The sequence below is a fragment of the Tiliqua scincoides genome, chromosome 7, assembly GCF_035046505.1.
Source record: "Tiliqua scincoides isolate rTilSci1 chromosome 7, rTilSci1.hap2, whole genome shotgun sequence".
NCBI lineage: Eukaryota > Metazoa > Chordata > Lepidosauria > Squamata > Scincidae > Tiliqua > Tiliqua scincoides.
In genome coordinates this window covers 59,586,574-59,604,885 of record NC_089827.1, presented here as the reverse complement: position 1 = coordinate 59,604,885, position 18,312 = coordinate 59,586,574, and the positions used below count along the sequence as shown (strand labels likewise).

At 44.8% G+C, this 18,312-nt stretch overlaps 1 protein-coding gene across 2 annotated transcripts in view; it reads left to right on the top strand.

Moving 5' to 3' along the window:
- Positions 1–18,312, top strand: part of TCF20 (transcription factor 20) — a 63,122-nt gene that overhangs the window by 4,003 nt on the left and 40,807 nt on the right. For both annotated transcript variants that reach the window (XM_066634112.1, XM_066634111.1), the window contains exon 2: positions 12,136–17,805. In XM_066634112.1, the coding sequence (XP_066490209.1) occupies positions 12,172–17,805 (5,634 nt within the window). In that variant the 5' untranslated portion in view covers positions 12,136–12,171. The remainder of the gene's footprint in view (positions 1–12,135; positions 17,806–18,312) is intronic.

Here is an 18,312-nt window from a genome sequence, read left to right as displayed (position 1 = left end):
GTGAAATTACAGGAGACAGCACCACTAAAAGTTCATTCACACAGAAGTTTGGAGATCTGCCTCTATGTACAGACAACTTTGGCTGTAGCTACTCCAGTAATTGTTACAGATAGTTCTGTTTGCATCTTCTCAGCAGTGTTACTGTCTTCACTTTTCCTTGGTAATATCTGGCTTTTTCAAATAGAGGAAGGAGAATGATGGTGCAGTGATGTTGGGAGGGCTAGAATGGGGTTCACTAGATGGCTGTAACAATTTTCTTGCTTGATGATGTCACTTCCTTGCATGACATCACTTCTGGTGGGTCCTGAGAGATTCTGTCTCTAAAAAGTGGGTCCCGGTGCTAAAAGTGTGAGAATGACTTCCTTAGGGTGTTGCAGCACACTCACAGTGCACCCCTGTGGCCCTTCCTACCTTCTCCCCTGGGTGCTGCCATCTTGGGTCATTTGAAATCTTGTGAGTTCCAAGATGACGGCACCTGGTTGAGCTGGGAAGAAGAGTTTGTGGGGGTATTATTATTAACAGTATTTATATATTGTTTTTCAACAAAAAGTTCACAAAGTGGTTTACAGAGAAAATCAAGCAAACAACTCATGGCTCCCTGTTCCAAAAGGGCTCACAATCTAAAAAGATGCAAAAGAACACCAGCAGACAGCCACTAGAAAAGACAGTGCTGGGGTGAGGAGGGCCAGTTACTCTCCCCGTTAAATAAAAGAGGAGCACCCACTTGGTATTGTAAACCCAAGTTTGGGAATTATTGGGTTTAGCTTTATAGGTTTCTTAGTATTGGGAGCAATTTGCAGTATGAATTAGCCACATTATTGTACTGCTTTTTCAACAAAAGTTCACAAAGCATTTGCAAAATAAAAGAAATGAAGATGGTTCCTTGTTAGCCCTTTAGGGCAATCTAAAAAGACCCACCAATAAATGACCGATTGCTTTACCACACCTTGGTGTAAGACAGGGGTTGGCAACCTTAAACATTCAAAGAGCCATTTGGACCCGTTTTCTGGAGAAAAGAAAACCTCAGGAGCCACAAAACCCTTTTGACATCTAAAATGAAGATAACACTGCATATATAGTTTTTTTTACCTTTATGATCTGCTGCAAGCTCCCCTTCCTGTGTTAACCAGACAATATACTTATTGTCAAGATAGATATATCTTGACTGAGGGCCCAATCCTATCTAACTTTCCAGCACTGATGCAGCCCAGACATAAGGAAACAAATGTTCCCATACCTTGAGGAGGCCTCTGTGACTGACTCCCCACTACAAGATGCAGTGCATGCCCCATTAGAATGGCTGCACCGACACTGGAAAACTAGATAGGATTGGGCCCTGAGACGGCACTCTGAGGCACACACAGGATGACCAGATGTCATAACAATAAAAGAGGACAAAGTCACCCCAAAATGTAGGATATTGAATAAAAATGTAGGACCACAAAATAAAAGCTAAAAACACTCATCTGTATTGATTATATATTGATCAATATATTTATTATATATTGTATTATTGATCTCATGTGCCTAATTTAAAATTACTTATTATTGAATTTAAAACTGTATTACATATAATTTATTAATTACAAGAGGGGATGTGTTGCCTGCTCACAGGGAAAAGCAGGACATTTAAGTTCTTTTCCAGGACTTGGGGCTAAAAAATAGGACATGTCCTGGAAAAAGAGGACCTCTGGTCACCCTGGGCACCCTTGAATTTAGCACTCTTCATTTTTCCCTGGTCAACCCCCATCTTGCTCCTGAAAGAGCACCCCTTTCTAAGGCTCCCACAGCCCCATCTCTGCCCTCCTGCTCCCCTTGGCACCCCAAAAAAGCAAGGTAAAGATGGAGTTACACAGGCAGCCCTTCCACAGCCTCCCTCTTCCCCACCCACCCACCCTTGCAAAGTGAACACTCCCCCCTCTCCCACTGCTCTGCCTCACCTATTGCCCTACAAGACAAAAGTGAAGTCATCCCCATTGCCTCACTGTGCCAAGCCCCACCCCACAGCTGTGTGCACAGGAGATGCCCACAAGGGGACTGCAGGCGCCTTCTGCCCTCTCCTGGGAGCTGCCCCTGCCTCCCCCCACCCAGGCAGCCCTGCCTGGGCTCCCCCTCCTGCCTCTGTGCCCCCCACCGATCCCCCACTGGAAGCCCACCCGCCTGGCGCCCCCACCCCTTGCCAGCCACACTCAGGGTGGCAGGAAGCCAGGAGGGGAGCCTGGCTGCTGTCAGCCACACTCACCATATACATGACGTAGAGGGCGCACAGCGCATTACGGGAGCAGGCGAAGCCCCAGCACACCGTCTTCCCAGGTAGGAGCGGCCAAACCCCCCTTTCCCTCCCCTGCAGCATAAAACAATCTCCTGCTCCCCCCAAGGGGAAAGCAGCAGCAGCCTTGAAATCCCAGCCTGCAGGAGCCAGAACAGCAGCAGCAGCTGGTCCTGCCCCTTTAAATCCCAGCCTGCAGATGGCTGAAAGAGCCGCATGCGGCTCTAAAAACACAGGTTGCGGATTCCAGGTGTAAGAGAAACACAACTTAATGGTTCCTCTTTACCTGGTTCTCAGGGGTCTATTAACTGGCTAAATTGATGTGTTTATAAAACTTGTATTGGTGTACCACTGCACTTATTTTAACTGTTCAGTGTTCATATGTGCGTGAAAAGGACTTTAGATTTCTTTTAAAAGAAATGTGCATTTTAAGCATGCATTTTAACAAGCGTGTGGAAACAATTTCTTGCACTTATTTCAGCTTCTTGGTTCTGTAGAGGTACACCTCTGCTTACGCATAGATTGGTAATTTTTATTCAGAATGTTAAGCACATTGCAAATCCACAGATTGAGTAACCCACTGGAATTCAGATGATCAGAAGTAATGGTATGTTAGGATTAGGAAAACAACCCACCAGGGAAATAATCTACCAAACTGGACTGTGCTTTCGAAGTATATTAGCTTTGTTCAGCAGCATCCAACCCCCATATTCAGAAAGTGTGTGAAAAGGATGCATCTGCTAACCACTCTCCCTGATATTGGCTATATTCCCTGGGTTCCTGCACTTTTAGCGTTTGTCTGCAACTGAGTGTTGAGGGCTCTACGGGCAAAATGCTGATCATGCCGATTTGCTAAATGTATGCAGCGTGATTTGTCAACAGGATTGCTTAGTGCTATTTGGTAAACATTTTGGTCATTTTGTGCTCTCAGTTCCTCTTACATCTTTTAAAAATTGTTCTTTGAGGTCTCTGTGTAGTCACCCTTATAGAGCATAATAAGGGCCTTGTTGGATCAGACCACAGGTTCATCTAGTCTAGCATCCTGTTTCGCACAGTGGCCAGCCAGATGCTTCTGGGAAGTAGAGGATGTAGGCAAAATAAACTTCTGTTGCTTCACTGAGCTGATGTTCAGAATTCATCTGGGTTCTCTGCCTCCTTAAAGCCAACACTGACATTGTTCTACAGCTTCAGCATTGGCTTGAGGGGAGATTTCTGACTCTTTGTCCATGCCTCAAGGGATGAGGCAGACTGTTTCCTGCTTGATGTTTTGTCTTGATTGCTGCAGCAATTTTGACCTTAGTAACTTTTCTATGGAAGTTTTCTTCACAGTAAATTTCAGCAGTTTTTTAAAATCTCCTTCCCCCTTTTTCATATTCTTTTAGCAAATAGCATGCTACATCTTTTTTTTTTTTGCATTGATAAAATAAAATAAAAATCTAGCAAGCAATTTTAATTTATCTTCTTGGTTATAGCATTTTCATAAAAGCACTGCCATTCCCTGACCCAGCCCATGGAATGCCGGGCTGTAAGTATTGAGAAAAATTATTCATTCATTCAGGAAAATTGTTCATTCCTAGTCCCTCTGATGCTCATGAATACTGGGAACCTTTGAAATGCTGTCCCTCTGGCTTCAGACCTAAGCACTGCCCCTCGTGCAGTGCCTGCTTGCTTGTTTGCTGCCACTTAAAACTTGTTTTCATTCCCCCCCATTTCATCTTAATCTCTCTGTGATGTGGTGTGTTTTTGTAGTAATCTTTGCATCTCCTTTCAAGGCTTATAAATAAGAGTACAGCATTTGATCATGGTATTTGTGAATTGTATCTTATTGGTCAGTTTTTATTACTGTTTTCCTTCCTTTGGAAACATTAGGGACTGCCTCAAGTAGAACTAGGATAGATGGATAAATTTTAAATCATAGGTTTTTAAAAATTGCCAGCTCAGGAAAAAAACTAGGTTCTTAAAATGGAAACTTTTTATCCACTATTTAAGTAATTTGTGAAGAAAAAATGCATGCATTTTGATTTGCTTCATTTTGGAAACCAGGCCAAGCATATCTGCTTTTTTGGTTTTGGGTCCTCAATTTACCCCAAAGGAAGGGAGGAATGTGCACAGAATCTTGACTTTTGTATGTGTTTCTAGACTAGCAGTTTTCAACCTTTTAAATCTTGCAGCACATTGGCAAGTCACTAAAATTGCTGTGCACCATCGATTTTTTACAAGGCATACTACATTGCAGGTGGGGGGCTCGCATCCCCCAGTGGCCCTATTAATGACCCCTAATCTCCCACTGCATTCCTGGGCACACTGGTTGAAAATAGCTGTTCTAGACCATGTAAATACAAAACTAACATGAGGCCCAGTATTGTCTCCAGCTTTCTAGCACCAATGCAGCTGCAGTGCAACTCCAAGGTAAGGGAATACATGTTCTTTTACCTTGAGGGAGGCCTCTGTGAATGCTCCCCCACTTCAGGATGCAGTGTACTCTCCATTGACAAGGCTTCATCAGTGCTGGAAAGTTGGATAGGATTGGGCCCTTGGATAGACAGGTTTAATGTGTGTCATTAGTTCTGTAGATGTTTGCCAGGATGGTAAACATGGGAATGTGGATCTGTGATGAGCTCTCTACATTAACTGGTTGGGGATTTTGTTTTGGGAGCAGAAGAACAATTGCCATCCATAGTTTCCACCGTTGTCATGTGGCAGAATGTGGGACAAGGAGCAAGAAATTTCGGTTCAAATCCCCACTTGGTCATGAAGCTCATTAGGTGGTCTTGAGCAAATCATCTTAGTCTAACCTACTTCAGAAGGTTGTTTTGAGAAATAAAATGGTTTGGGAGACATGTCGTCTACTTTGAGCATGATTTGGGGAGCATACTTCTCATATGTATATTGGTGTAGGGCAGGGGTCTCTAAATTTTTCAGCCAAAGCGCTACATCAAATATCTGGCACAGTGTCAAGGGCTGGAAAAAAATATAAAATTTAAATAAATATATTTGAATGAATGAATGAATGGGCTCAAATGCCCAGGATTTCTCCAAGTACCAACACATCCTAAGTAACAAAGCACACACATAAAAGGGCCCCCATTCCTCCACCTCCATTTGGGCTGGGGCTTGGAGACCCCTGGTGTAGGGGAAGCATATGTGATGTTACTTTAAGTCCCTTTGGGGAGAAAGGCAAATAAAAATACTGTAAATAAAATGTCATGCACAAACAGTGCTTTCAGCCAACCATGATGCTAGGGTGTCTTGTCTCATTCTTGGCAGTATGAATGTTTGGTTTGTAGTAGCCTTAAGCTAGATGTTAAGGTGGCATGTTGCCTAGGGTACCACTTGTCACACTTTCCTTTTTAAAAATGAAACAAATTTCTTCAGAATATCAGTAGTGATCTGTCTAATAGCTCCCTCAGTCTGGGGATTGTGTTGGTAGTGCAGCGAGAATGGGGGCCTAAGCCCTGCTGTCAGGGTCCACAACTGGAAACCCATGGCGCCTTACACCAGAGGTGTCAAACATATGACCTGTGGAGCCTATTTATATGGCCCAAATAGATGATGATTGCTGGCTCAGCTGCTCCATACTCATTCTGAGACCCCTCACCTCCTTTACTTCCCCACCTTGCCTCCCCAACCAGCAGCAGCTTTACACAGTGATGACAGTTGGCCTCTGGCTCACTGTGTGTGTGCGTACCTTCTCATGTGTCTAGCTCGGTGATTTTCAACATTTTTTATCTTGTGGCACACTAGCAAGGCACTAAAATGGTCAAGGCACATCATCAGCTTTTTGACAATTGACAAAGCACACTGTGTCAATGGGGGCTCACATCCCCCACTGGTCCTATTGATAAATGACGCTCTCCCAAATTCCTACGGCACACCTGGGGACCATTTGTGGTACACCAGTGTGCCACGGCACAGTGGTTGAAAATGGCAGGTCTAGTTACTGCTGGCAGCTTCACCTCCCCCAGCTCTATCTGTCAGCCATATGTCCACTGGGAAGAAACCAGCTTTCGCTCAACCCTTACCCAGGCCAGACAACAGGCACCTTCATCCCATGATCATACTACTTGCCTCATTTCTCAGCAAATGCTTTCAAAAAGCTTTGCTTGATGCTGAGTGGGGGTACAGTCTGTGTACCCAAAAATGTCAAGCTGCATAATGGAAGTTAGGGAGGTTGCTGAGTGCACAGTAATGGTAAGTATCAGAGCTGGGTCACTTGCAGAACTGGCAAGGAATTTCCCTTTCCTTACAGGTCACTGAGCAAACATTTTTTGTGTCCATGCATCAGAGCATCCTACCTGAGTGAAAAATAGCAAGAAAGGGGGGAGAAGGAGGGATTCTAGGCACTAGCTGTGAGGCAGCCTCTCAAGAGCTCCAAATGGTGCGTTCTCGATTTTCAAGCTGTTTGCTGGAATCTTGAGCTTTCACAGAAGGGTGAAGAAAATTTTATTTGCACAACTTGCTGCTTTGGAAATGATGTAAACTGCGATGCAGATATTTTCAGTCAAATGTTGCTTATGGCAAAACAAGCAGCACATTGGGTTTTGCTTTACAATCTTTTTTTATGGGTACACTGTTCAACACAGGGTTATGAATGCTTATGCCCCATTGATTTCAGTGGCTTAACTCTGGATTGTGGCTATAGTCCCAAACACACCCTTTCCAGAATATTTCTGTTTACTTCAGAGCAAATCAGTCAAACTCAAAAATGTTTCCAGTACAAATTTTTTGAAATGTAATACCATTGGTTTAGCTTACTGTTTTGCTTATGAGCGGCAGCAGTGCTGAATAAGTCTACCATTGCCACTACTTTAGTCGTGTTTGAAAACTACATGCGCACACACATACCATGAGAAGAAAAACATTGAAAATCATTGACCTAACAAACAATATTGAATTGGTATACAGAACTATAGGAGTATATGTGGATATAGCCGTAATAATTTACAATCACTATGAATAGTGCTTACCCCTTCGGTTTGTTATTGTCTGTGTGGTTATAAAATTTGATGTACAAAACAGATGCTGCAGCAGGCGCTATGAATCCTGGCTGGCTGGTGTATGAAATGAATTTGACACCCCTGCCCTGCAAACTGTTGCTATCTGTTTTAATCTGCCCCTTTTCTTTAGTCATATAACACTTCACCCTGAATCATTATCTCTATTTTTCACCTCTTCTTATAACCTCTCCAAAAATATACTGGGCAGATTTATGTTTTTCATCAAATGTGAGGTAGATGTTTGTATTCCTTGGTAGGTAGAGTTAGAAGTGCAGATTTTGAGTCATGTGTGTTTAGGCTGTGTGCTGTTGGTGCTGAGACTGCAGTTCTATGCATACAGTTGGAGCTCAGTATGTGCAGGAGATTCATTCCTGGACTACCACCATCCCGCTGCAGATACTGAGATCGACTGAATGGAGGATGAAGGACATCTGAAAGTGCCTTCTGGTCATGTCCAGGGGTGTTCTGGAGTGTGGGGAAGCTGCCTGCAACCCACTGTATGTTCAAGAAAGTAAGTCCAGTAGTACTTACTACTGAGTAAACATGAACTTGCACTGTATGATTTGCTTACAGGGTAGGGCAGTGGTATTCAGACTGGGGCATCCTGACGCCCCAGCCTGAGGGCCCTGGCCTCTGCCCCCCCTTAAGGAGTGGGGGCAGTGGGAAGGCAGCAACGTGATCCCCAGGATCGCGCTGCTCAGGGGGCTGCCGGGACTGGGATGCACTCACCAGTCCCTGCAGCATCGTCCTGGGGGGTGTGGGGAGCCCTGTATGAGCGCCTGCAGGGCTCCCCAACTGGTTTGAAGTGAAAGTAGAGCGATCGCACTCCAGCAAAACTGAGTGCATCCCAGTCCCTGCAGCCCCCCTGAGTGGTGCAATCCTGGGGATTGCATTGCTGCCTTCCCCCGCAAGGACTTACTGCGCTTTTCAAACTCCTGGAGAGTTTGAAAATCGCAGGGGTAGGGAATGAGCAGTTAATAGTGACTGAATATACAGAAATTCTTCAGCAGAATTATTCAGTTTTGTATAGTATTGGAAATTTTTGGCAGTTTAAGGGGGAGGGAGTTCTTAATCTTATTAAAGATGGAACTTCCTAAGGGTCCCCCACCATGTTCTTGGAGAAAATAATTTACACACTGTTACGCTAAGAACAGGATCTAGAATTGTATAACAATCCATAAACTTCCTTATTTCCAGAGAGCTGTAAAGTAGCAAAAAGTCTGATGAAACAGAAGGCCATTTCCTGGGTTCCCAATAAGTGTAAGTGGTGAATATGGGGCCTGTAATCTGTGAACCTGCCTAAGCTGAGAAGTAGAACAGGAAGGATAAGAATATTGTCATTGGAGACATTCCTGAAAAGTGGCAGTTGTAGATTTTAATTTTTCCTTGAAAAATGTAGATACAAAATGCTTGGCTTTCTATGAAAGAAAGAATAATCTGTATTTAAAAGGGGAAGCATGCTACCTTTATTGAGGGCTGGTTTCCATATCTGCAGATTTGGAAAAATGTGAGGAAGTGAGCCCTCCTAGATTTACCATTTCAGGCGACTGCTTGTTTAAATAATTTCTTGCCACCACATTAAAAAGTACCATGTTGAAGAGAAGGGTTCTAACCTTCTTTCTAATGTTCTGTTTAGCTAGTTACTTTGTCATGGAGAGCATGCAAACATGCTTTCCATTTGCTGACATAAGTGGTAGTTTCAAGAAAGGCTATATTGTGATATCTCTGAAATTGATAGTTGAGGCATAGTATCTAATAATTTGCCTACAGTTAGTAGAGGTGGGAGAAAATGGTATTAAAAAAATAAAAACACATAGTGCTGCTTTCTGTACTTCATTTTACATTTTTGTAAAACAACAACAAAACTCAAATCTGCAAAAAAAAAAACACACCCCATTTTTCTCATCTCTAACAATTAGATAATGGCTTAAATACTTTTTGTGTGTTTTCAAAAGGATCTCCATTGCTACTTCGTCTTAATACGCCTAGGTATAGCCTAAAGCAGGGTGGTTCATCGTGAGGCACGTGGGCTGTACACGGGCCCTTTTTGGCAGTTCTCAAAAAGTCCCACTGCTGCCTCCTGCTTCAGCTGCTCTTCTGTCTCGCTGCTGCACTATTCCAGCTTCTCCTTGGTACAGAGCAGCAGGGAGACAGAAAAGCCCCGCTGCACCCACCCACTCAGAACCTGAAAGTAATTGGTAGTGATGCCGTCATGTCACTGCTCATTACTTCTATATCTGCACACTTGGAGGAGGTGAGATCAAGATCTTGTGGCCCCCTAGCTGTTAAAAATTGGACCAGCCTGGTCCATTTCTGGTATAAGCAACAGCAGAATCCTATGCATGTTTACTCATAAGTATGTCTGCTAAGTGGTGCTTACTCTGAGGTAAGTATGCACTGAATTGTACTGTAAAGCTTTGGGCTTGTCCACATTTACCTGAAAGTAATCCCAATTGAACATTGTGGAACTTCCCTTCTAATTAAACATGTATATCATTATGCTATAAGATCTTTCTCAAATATCAGTTTAAGCCTGAAGGAGTCTGCAGAAAACGTGTGCCCTGTACTTTCAAATATCTGTTTCAGTAGTTCCCAAACTGTGGGCTGGGATTCACTGGTGGGTCATGACCTGAATTTTGGTGGGTCCCATAGCATCCAAGCAGGGCTTCCAATGAAAACACAGGTGTTGGAAGCATCGGATAACTCCCTTGCAAAGAGCTCCTGCAGTTTGCAAGTTTGCACCTTCATAGATTTCTTTGCATTTCCTTAATGTATAGTACTGTTCCCCCCCTGCTTCCTATTTTTTATCTCCCACCTTTCGTTTTCAGTGGAGTAATCTTCCTTCCCCATTCAACTTAGCCCTCCAAACCAGGTTTGAAAGTTTCTTCCCAAATACGTTTTCACAGCCACTGTAAGGAGCACAACTTACGGACAGAACTGCTCTGATGGCTACTGGGATGTAGCAACACTCATTGAAGTCCTCTGAAAATCTGTAATATTCTTTCACCTGTGCTGATGGCTCTAAGTATCTGGCATGGTCTGGACCAGCTTCTATTGCCATCTGTAGCAAGGAGATGGCTTGTTGAATTGATAGTGAAATCATAGCATTTGTTCATGTGTCTTCTGTACTGAAGAACATAGGACAGCACTGTTTGTAAGGTGCCCTTTTACATGTTGGAACCTGGTGTATAAGGTGGTTTTTCATGGACTTGTTATGACTATGCCCTGTGACACTTTGAAGGCCTACAACCATGTAGATGGGGCTGATCACATGAGTTTTACCCTGCCTCACTTGTATCCACTGTAAGTGGTGTTGTCTTTCCAGTGGAAATGGCAGTGTTAATGCCTGCACTGATGTGACTGCAGGCCACTTGAATCACTTTGGCTAATCTGTGGAAAAATTCACAGAAAAATGACTCCCATGGTGGAACTGACTGAAATGTATACAGCACTAGCTTTTTGATGCTGGGATGGAGGCAAATGTCTTTCTTGCACACTAATTGAATCTACATTGATTGCCAGTCACTTTGTTTCTGTTGCATGATGTAATTGGTTGTTGAGTAGATGTTGCTCACATCTGCTCCTATAACCCATAGGGCAGCTTCATAACAGTTGTTTGTCTCTTCAGGTGTGTTAGCTTTTCCCAATCCTAGCCAATGGATTTTTAACACCTTTATATTGTTGTAATGCTCAAGAATGAAAAGATTTGTGCTAAAGATTGTTGAGGAGATAAATGAATTGGTCAGCTGAAGTTGTTGACCCCTTCTCTAGCAGTAGGATCTTATCGCTTTAATTGTTTAATGCCTTCCTCATGTACCTGGTGTCTTGCAACAAATTCGGCTTCTACCAAACATTGCTTCAAACCAGTCTTGGAGCATAGACACTCCCTGCGGTTGAGTCCCTCCAGGGAGAAAGGCGGGGTAGAAATAAAGTTATTAATAATAATAGACACAATCTGTAATCTGAATTGTATAAACAGTGTTGCAGGGAAGCATCATGAAAGTGCTTCATGCGAATATCCTAGACTGTCTTTTCTTGCACAAACTTAACCTGCTGATTTTAAATGGGAGAACCTGGCTAAATGCAGAACGCATTCAAGTTAAAGATACATCAGTGTGAGCAGATAGGGGTGTGTTTACCTGACCTCAGTGCTTAAATTATAGGTGTGGGACACACGGCAGGGGGGTCCTTAATAAAGTCATAAGTCCTATCCCCTGACTCCCTCGTAGCCCCTTCATATTCTTCCCCCACATTTGTCTCTCTTAAATTAGCAGGTTTCACTAACGTTTGGGGCTACCCCCCTGTAGTTTAAGTGCTGACTAAAATAATTGACTTTTTCCTCAAGTTCAAATTGGTTTGTATGTCAGGTGATCTTGTATGTTTCAATTGGCTCTGGTTCTTGTTCATGTTTATTTTTCTAGCAGTACCTGTATCGATACACATGTGGTAGACGGAAAGTCCCCAACATTTTTGTGGTTACACTTGTTCAGGCATCTTTGTTGTGGCATGCTGCTGGCAGTATAGCACTGCTGTTTGGGAGAGGGATTGTTTTTTGTTCTAACAGTTCCTCTGCCTGAATATGATGTAAATTTAGCTATCTGTCAGACACTCTAAAATGCATTAAAGTTGGTTTCCCATTCCACCTATAAAGCTTTCAGTTTCCTAGGGTGGAAAAGATAGACCAAGTAACTGATTAAGAGAAGGGGCAGTAAAGAGGATCCTCCAGATTGGAATTGCGCCACCCCCCCCAAAAAAAACTCAGGCTGGTTTTAAAAAGCTGTAACATCAATTTAAGAAAACAAAACTGGTGACGTGACTGGGAAATGTCAATTGTTTTGCTGATATTTTTGTCTTTTTTTCCTCCCCCAGGCTGGCTGTTGAGCTGTCAGTCTGCAGCTGAACAGCATGCAGTCCTTTCGGGAGCAAAGCAGTTACCACGGAAACCAGCAGAACTACCCACAGGAAGTTCATGGTGCATCCCGGCTAGAAGAATTTAGCACCCGCCAGCAGGCTCAGATGTTTCAGAGCTTTGGGGGAGGTGGAGGTGGTGGTGGCAGCGGCGGCGGCAGCAGCAGCAGCAGTGGGCGCCGTGGAGCAGCAGGAAGCTCTGCCTCAATGGCTGGTGAGAGTTCTGGACATCAGAGTTGTCAAGGTTTCAGAAAAGAAGCCGGAGAATTCTACTACATGGCCTCCAGTAAGGATCCTGTGACAACAGGAGGACAGCAGCTTCCTCAGCGCAGGTCTTCAGGACCAGTGCAGAGCTATGGACCACCCCAAGGGAGCAGTTTTGGGAGTCAGTATGGGAGTGAGGGTCATGTGAGCCAGTTTCAAACACAGCACTCATCCCTTAGTGGGGTGACTCACTATCAACAGGATTATACTGGTCCTTTCTCTCCTAGAAGTGCTCAGTACCAACAGCAGACTTCCAGCCAGCAGCAACAACAGGTTCAGCAGATGAGGCAACTCTATCAACCTCATCAACCCTTGCCACAGGCATCCAGCTCATCTCATTTGCCAGCAATGCAGCGCCCTTCAGCCATTCCTTCATCTGCACCTGGCTATCAGTTGCGAGTGGGTCAGTACAGCCAACACTATCAGTCTCCCGCTTCTTCCTCTTCTTCATTTCCTTCTCCTCAGCGTTTTGGCCAGACTGGGCAGAACTATGATGGCAGTTACAGCGTGAATTCTGGATCACAGTATGAGGGACATGCTGTGGGTTCAAGTGCACAAGCTTATGGGACTCAATCAAATTACAGTTTTCAGGCACAGTCAATGAAGAACTTTGAACAATCAAAGTTGCCCCAAGCAAGTCAACCTGCACAGGGACAGGCACAGGCACAGCAACAGCCTCCCTCACAGCATGTAATGCAGTACTCCAGTACTGCTACTAAACTGTCTCTGCAAAGTCAGGTGGGGCAGTACAATCAAGCTGAAGTCCCTGTGCGATCACCCATGCAATTCCATCAAAACTTTAGTCCTATTTCTAACCCGTCACCAGCTGCCTCTGTTGTTCAGTCTCCAAGCTGCAGTTCCACACCATCTCCTCTCATGCCAAGTGGTGAGAATCTTCAGTGTGGACAAAGTAACGTAGCCTCTAGAAACCGCATCTTGCAAATGATGCCACAGCTTAGTCCAACCCCATCCATGATGCCAAGCCCCAATGCTCAGGGTGGAGGATTCAAGGGATTTGGGCTTGAAGGACTGCAGGAAAAGAGGCTTACAGATCCAGGACTAAGCAGCTTAAGTGCCCTAAGTAGTCAAGTGGCTAATCTTCCCAATACAGTCCAGCACATGTTACTCTCAGATGCTTTAGTACCTCAAAAGAAAAGCTCCAAAAGACCATCATCAGCTAAAAAAGCTGACAGCTGCACAAACTCAGAAGGCTCTTCCCAGGCAGAAGAGCAGCTCAAGTCTCCTCTGGCAGAGTCCATTGATGGTGGTTGCTCTAGTAGCTCAGAGGATCAAGGTGAGAGGGTGAGACAGTTGAGTGGTCAGAGCACCAGTTCTGACACCACCTACAAAGGGAGTAACTTAGAGAGGTCCCACTCCTCACCAGCACAAGCATCTCAAAATGAGCCCCCAAAGCTCAGCACCAGCCCTGCAGATGAGGAAGAAGCAGCCTCCCCTCCTGATGAAAAGGAACCCTTAGCAGCTGTGGAGTCTGCCCCAAAAGTCAATGAAAAGGCAGTTGGTGTAATAGTCTCACGAGAGACTATGACAGGAAGGGTAGAAAAGTCAAGTGGACAGGATAAAACCCAGCAAGATGAAGCTCCTACAGGTTCTCAAGGACCTCCTTCTGCCAGTGGGATGAAAGAGGCTAGTCAAATGGGACTACAGCAAGAACCACAAGGAGGGAGTAAAGGGAGCAAGAGTGGAGACAGCAGCACTAATCACAATGGAGATGGGAACAATCAGCTTGGACATGCTGTCATTGGCACCAGTTTTCCAGGCAGAACAGAGCCTTCTAAATCCCCTGGTAGTTTGAGATATAGCTTCAAAGATAGCATAGGGGTTGGTGTGCAGAGAAATGCTGGCAACTTCCCTCAGTATCCTTCAGGTCAAGATAAAGGGGATTTTCCAGGACATAGTGAGCGAAAGGGTCGGAATGAAAAATTTCCCAGTCTGTTGCAGGAAGTCTTGCAGGGCTATCACCACAACCCTGACAGAAGATATGCTAGAAATACACAGGATCATCATGGGATGACTGGAAGTCTGGAAAGTTCTATGCGACCCAATGTCCTGATCAATCAAGCCAATGAATTGAGTAATAGGGGTCTTTTAAATAAAAGCATAGGATCTCTCTTGGAAAATCCACATTGGGGGCCCTGGGATAGAAAATCAAGTGGCACTGCTTCTGAGATGAAGCAGATAAATCTGGCTGATTATCCCATGCCTAGAAAGTTTGAGATGGAATCTCAGTCTTCAGTTCATGAAGGGGTTGGGCTTTCTGAGAGGAGATCAGTTATTTGTGACATATCCCCTTTGAGACAGATTGCTAGAGATCCTGGGCCTCACTCTGTGGGACACGTGGGTTCCGATGGCAGGAGTGGAAGAAGTCCTGGTTCAGGTCAGTCAGTCATCCTTCCTGGTGGTCTAGTGGCCGTGGAAGCCAAGATGAAATCTCACACTGGGCAGATCAAGGAAGAGGATTTTGAACAGTCAAAGACCTCCATCAGTATCAACAATAAAAAATCAGGAGACCACTGTCATCTTGCCAGTTTTAAACATGAGTCTTACCGTGGGAATGCTAGCCCTGGAGCTGCAGCACTTGATTCTGCCTCAGACTACATGCTACAACAGGAGAGCCGATCAGCACAGCTGAGGCGGGGACCTGGTAGAATGGGAAGCAGCCGTGATGGAATGAGAGGTAAATCACCCTCTCAGTTCCATGATTTGGCTGACAAACTGAAGATGTCACCAGGTAGAAGTAGAGGTCCAGGGTCAGATCTTCACCATATGAATCCACACATGGTGCTCTCTGACAGGGTCAACAGGGGTTCCTTGCACTCTCCATTCCCCCCAAATTCTGAAAGCTCAGCTTTGGCATCGGCCTATCACACGAACACTCGAACTCATACTTTTGCGGATCCTAGCCAGGGATTAAATTCCCAGTACCACTACAAAAGGCAACTATATCAACAGCAGCAGGAGGAATACAAAGATTGGAGTAGCAGCTCTGCCCAGGGAGTTATTGCAGCAGCACAGCATAGGCAGGAGACAGCAAGAAAGAGCCCAAGGCAACAGCCATTCCTGGACAGAGTAAGGAGCCCCTTGAAAAATGACAAAGATGGAATGATGTATCTTCATTCTGGTTCTTACCACAATGCTGGAAGCCAAGAATCTAGCCGTTGCTTGTTGGGAAGTGATGGTGCTCTTCAAAATAAGTGTGCTGAAATGAAACATATGAACCAAAAGATTCCACAACATGAGTCTGGCTGGGACCTCTCCCGGCAGATGGCTCCTGGAAAGAGCAGTGGCTCTCTAGGGGCAGCCAATCAGAAGAGATTTGGTCCACAAGATAGTGATGCACACAGACGTGATGATACTGGAGATGTAATTAAATCTGGTAATGCAATGGGAAGGATCCCTGGCCAAGAAGATCAGTCTCCTCAGAATCCTTTGATTATGAGAAGGAGAGTACGTTCTTTCATTTCTCCTATTCCCAGCAAAAGACAATTGCAGGAAATGAAAAATAGTAGCACTGAAGAAAAAGGGCACCTACTTCCCTCAAAGGATGGAACTGAAAAAGCATTTAACTCTTATGCTCACTCCTCCCAAAACCAAGATGTTGGCAAGCCACTCTCAAAAGGAGAAATCTCCAGGAACCTTCCAAGTCCTGATAGTAGAAATTGCTCTGCTGTTTCCCTCACAAGTCCAGCTAAAACAAAAATTCTGCCTCCACGAAAGGGACGTGGATTAAAATTGGAAGCGATTGTTCAAAAAATAACATCTCCTAGTGTTAGGAGAACTGCTTCCACAAATTGTGCTGAAGCTGGTGTAGATGCAGTCACTCTGGATGACATTCTGTCCCTGAAGAGTGTTCCCCCTGAGGGTGGGAATGGAGCCAATCATGGGCTGGAGGCAGAAAATATAAAAGAAGAAATTGTGTTGGATCAAGAGAGCCAAGAATTAACCAGTGAAGTCTCTCTTATAGTATCTTCTGAAGAATGGCATGGTGATGGGGATGAGGTGGTGAAGAACGAGGTGTCTGAACTTGCCACTGTTGGCAAGGAGGGCTCAGTGTCTGCTATGGTCCCAGCACCTTCTCAAAAATCTGCCGGTCTAGGACGAACAGATGGCTCTCTAACTGGAGCAGGATCTTTAACCTTTGTTGAATCAAAAACTCTCCCCCCATCCAGTGTCTTGACTTCTGAACCAAATCCAAAGTCTGAAGAAAAAGACCAAGATGCAGTTATGACACCCAAACCAGACCCCTTTCCTCCAAAGGGGTATTTTCCTTCAGGTAAGAAGAAAGGAAGGCCCATTGGTAGTGTGAACAAGCAGAAGAAGAAGCAGCAGCAGCAGCAGCAGCAGCAGCAGCAGCAGCAGCAGCCGCTACCACTGCCACCGCTTCCACTGCCTTCACCACCTGTAGCACTGCAGCCATCAGGAGAACCTAAGCCTAAGAGGCAGCGAAGGGAGAGGAGGAAACCTACAGCACAGCCGCGGAAGCGGAAACCAAGGCGTGCTGCTCCAATTGTGGAGCCTCAGGAACCAGAAATCAAGTTAAAATATGCCACCCAGTCTCTTGATAAAACTGACACCAAGAATAAATCTTTCTTCCCTTATATTCATGTGGTAAACAAGTGTGAGATCGGTGCTGTGTGCACAATAATTAATGCAGAGGAGGAGGAGCAGAATAAGCTGGTGAGGGGCCGGAAAGGACAGAGGTCATCAACACCACCTCCCAGCAACGCTGAGAGCAAAGCACTGCCTGTGTCCACTTTCATGCTACAGGGTCCTGTAGTAACAGAATCCTCTGTCATGGGCCACTTAGTCTGCTGCCTCTGTGGCAAGTGGGCCAGCTACCGCAACATGGGTGACCTCTTTGGACCTTTCTATCCCCAGGATTATGCAGCCACACTGCCCAAGAATCCCCCTCCCAAGAGGGCCACAGAAATGCAGAATAAGGTCAAGGTACGGCATAAAAGTGCTTCTAATGGTTCCAAGACAGATACAGAGGAGGAGGAAGAGCAGCAACAACAGAAGGAGACCAGAAGCCTGGCTGCCCACCCTCGCTTTAAGAGACGACATCGCTCTGAGGATTGTGCTGGGGCCTCTCGGTCACTTTCAAGGGGTGCTGCTTGTAAAAAAGCAACCGGTGAGAGTGGCAATGTTGGCGAAAAAACCCCTTTGGACTGTAAGCCTCCCATGTCCACTGAAGGTGGCCCTGAGTTGGAGTTACAAATTCCTGAACTACCTCTTGACAGCAATGAATTTTGGGTCCATGAGGGCTGTATTCTCTGGGCCAATGGGATTTACCTGGTCTGTGGCAGACTCTATGGACTGCGGGAAGCTGTGGAAATAGCTAAAGAGATGGTGAGTACCACAAATAATTTTGTCATGTTTCTCTTGATCTATCTTAATTGTGTCCTGCTTAATCTTTTTGCCACATTTTCAGCATGCCATTGTAATTGTGTAGATTATTCATAATGTATTCATGTTGTGTTCAAAATCTGTTTACATTATGTGCAAAATTATTTTGAACAGAGTTCAAAATTACCTTGTGCTTTTTCTGTTGGTTTTGATCAGGAATACTCATGAACTCTCAAACCAGGTACCACCAGGGGTTATAAACAACATTCTGTAAATGGAAAAGATAAAGGACATGCTAGCAAATGAGACCTACTCCCCCTTTTATGTTTTAGTATTTTCATTACTACTTGGACCCCAATACTTTCTTCTCTGTTGCAGTGAAGCACTGAAAGTGTCTGTATTTTATAGGGAAATGATTAACTTCCTTACTCAGAAGGGAAAGGCTTATATTTGCTTTTGGAATTGGGATGAGAAGTGTATCTGCCAGAAGACATCCTTAGGCAGTGGAAA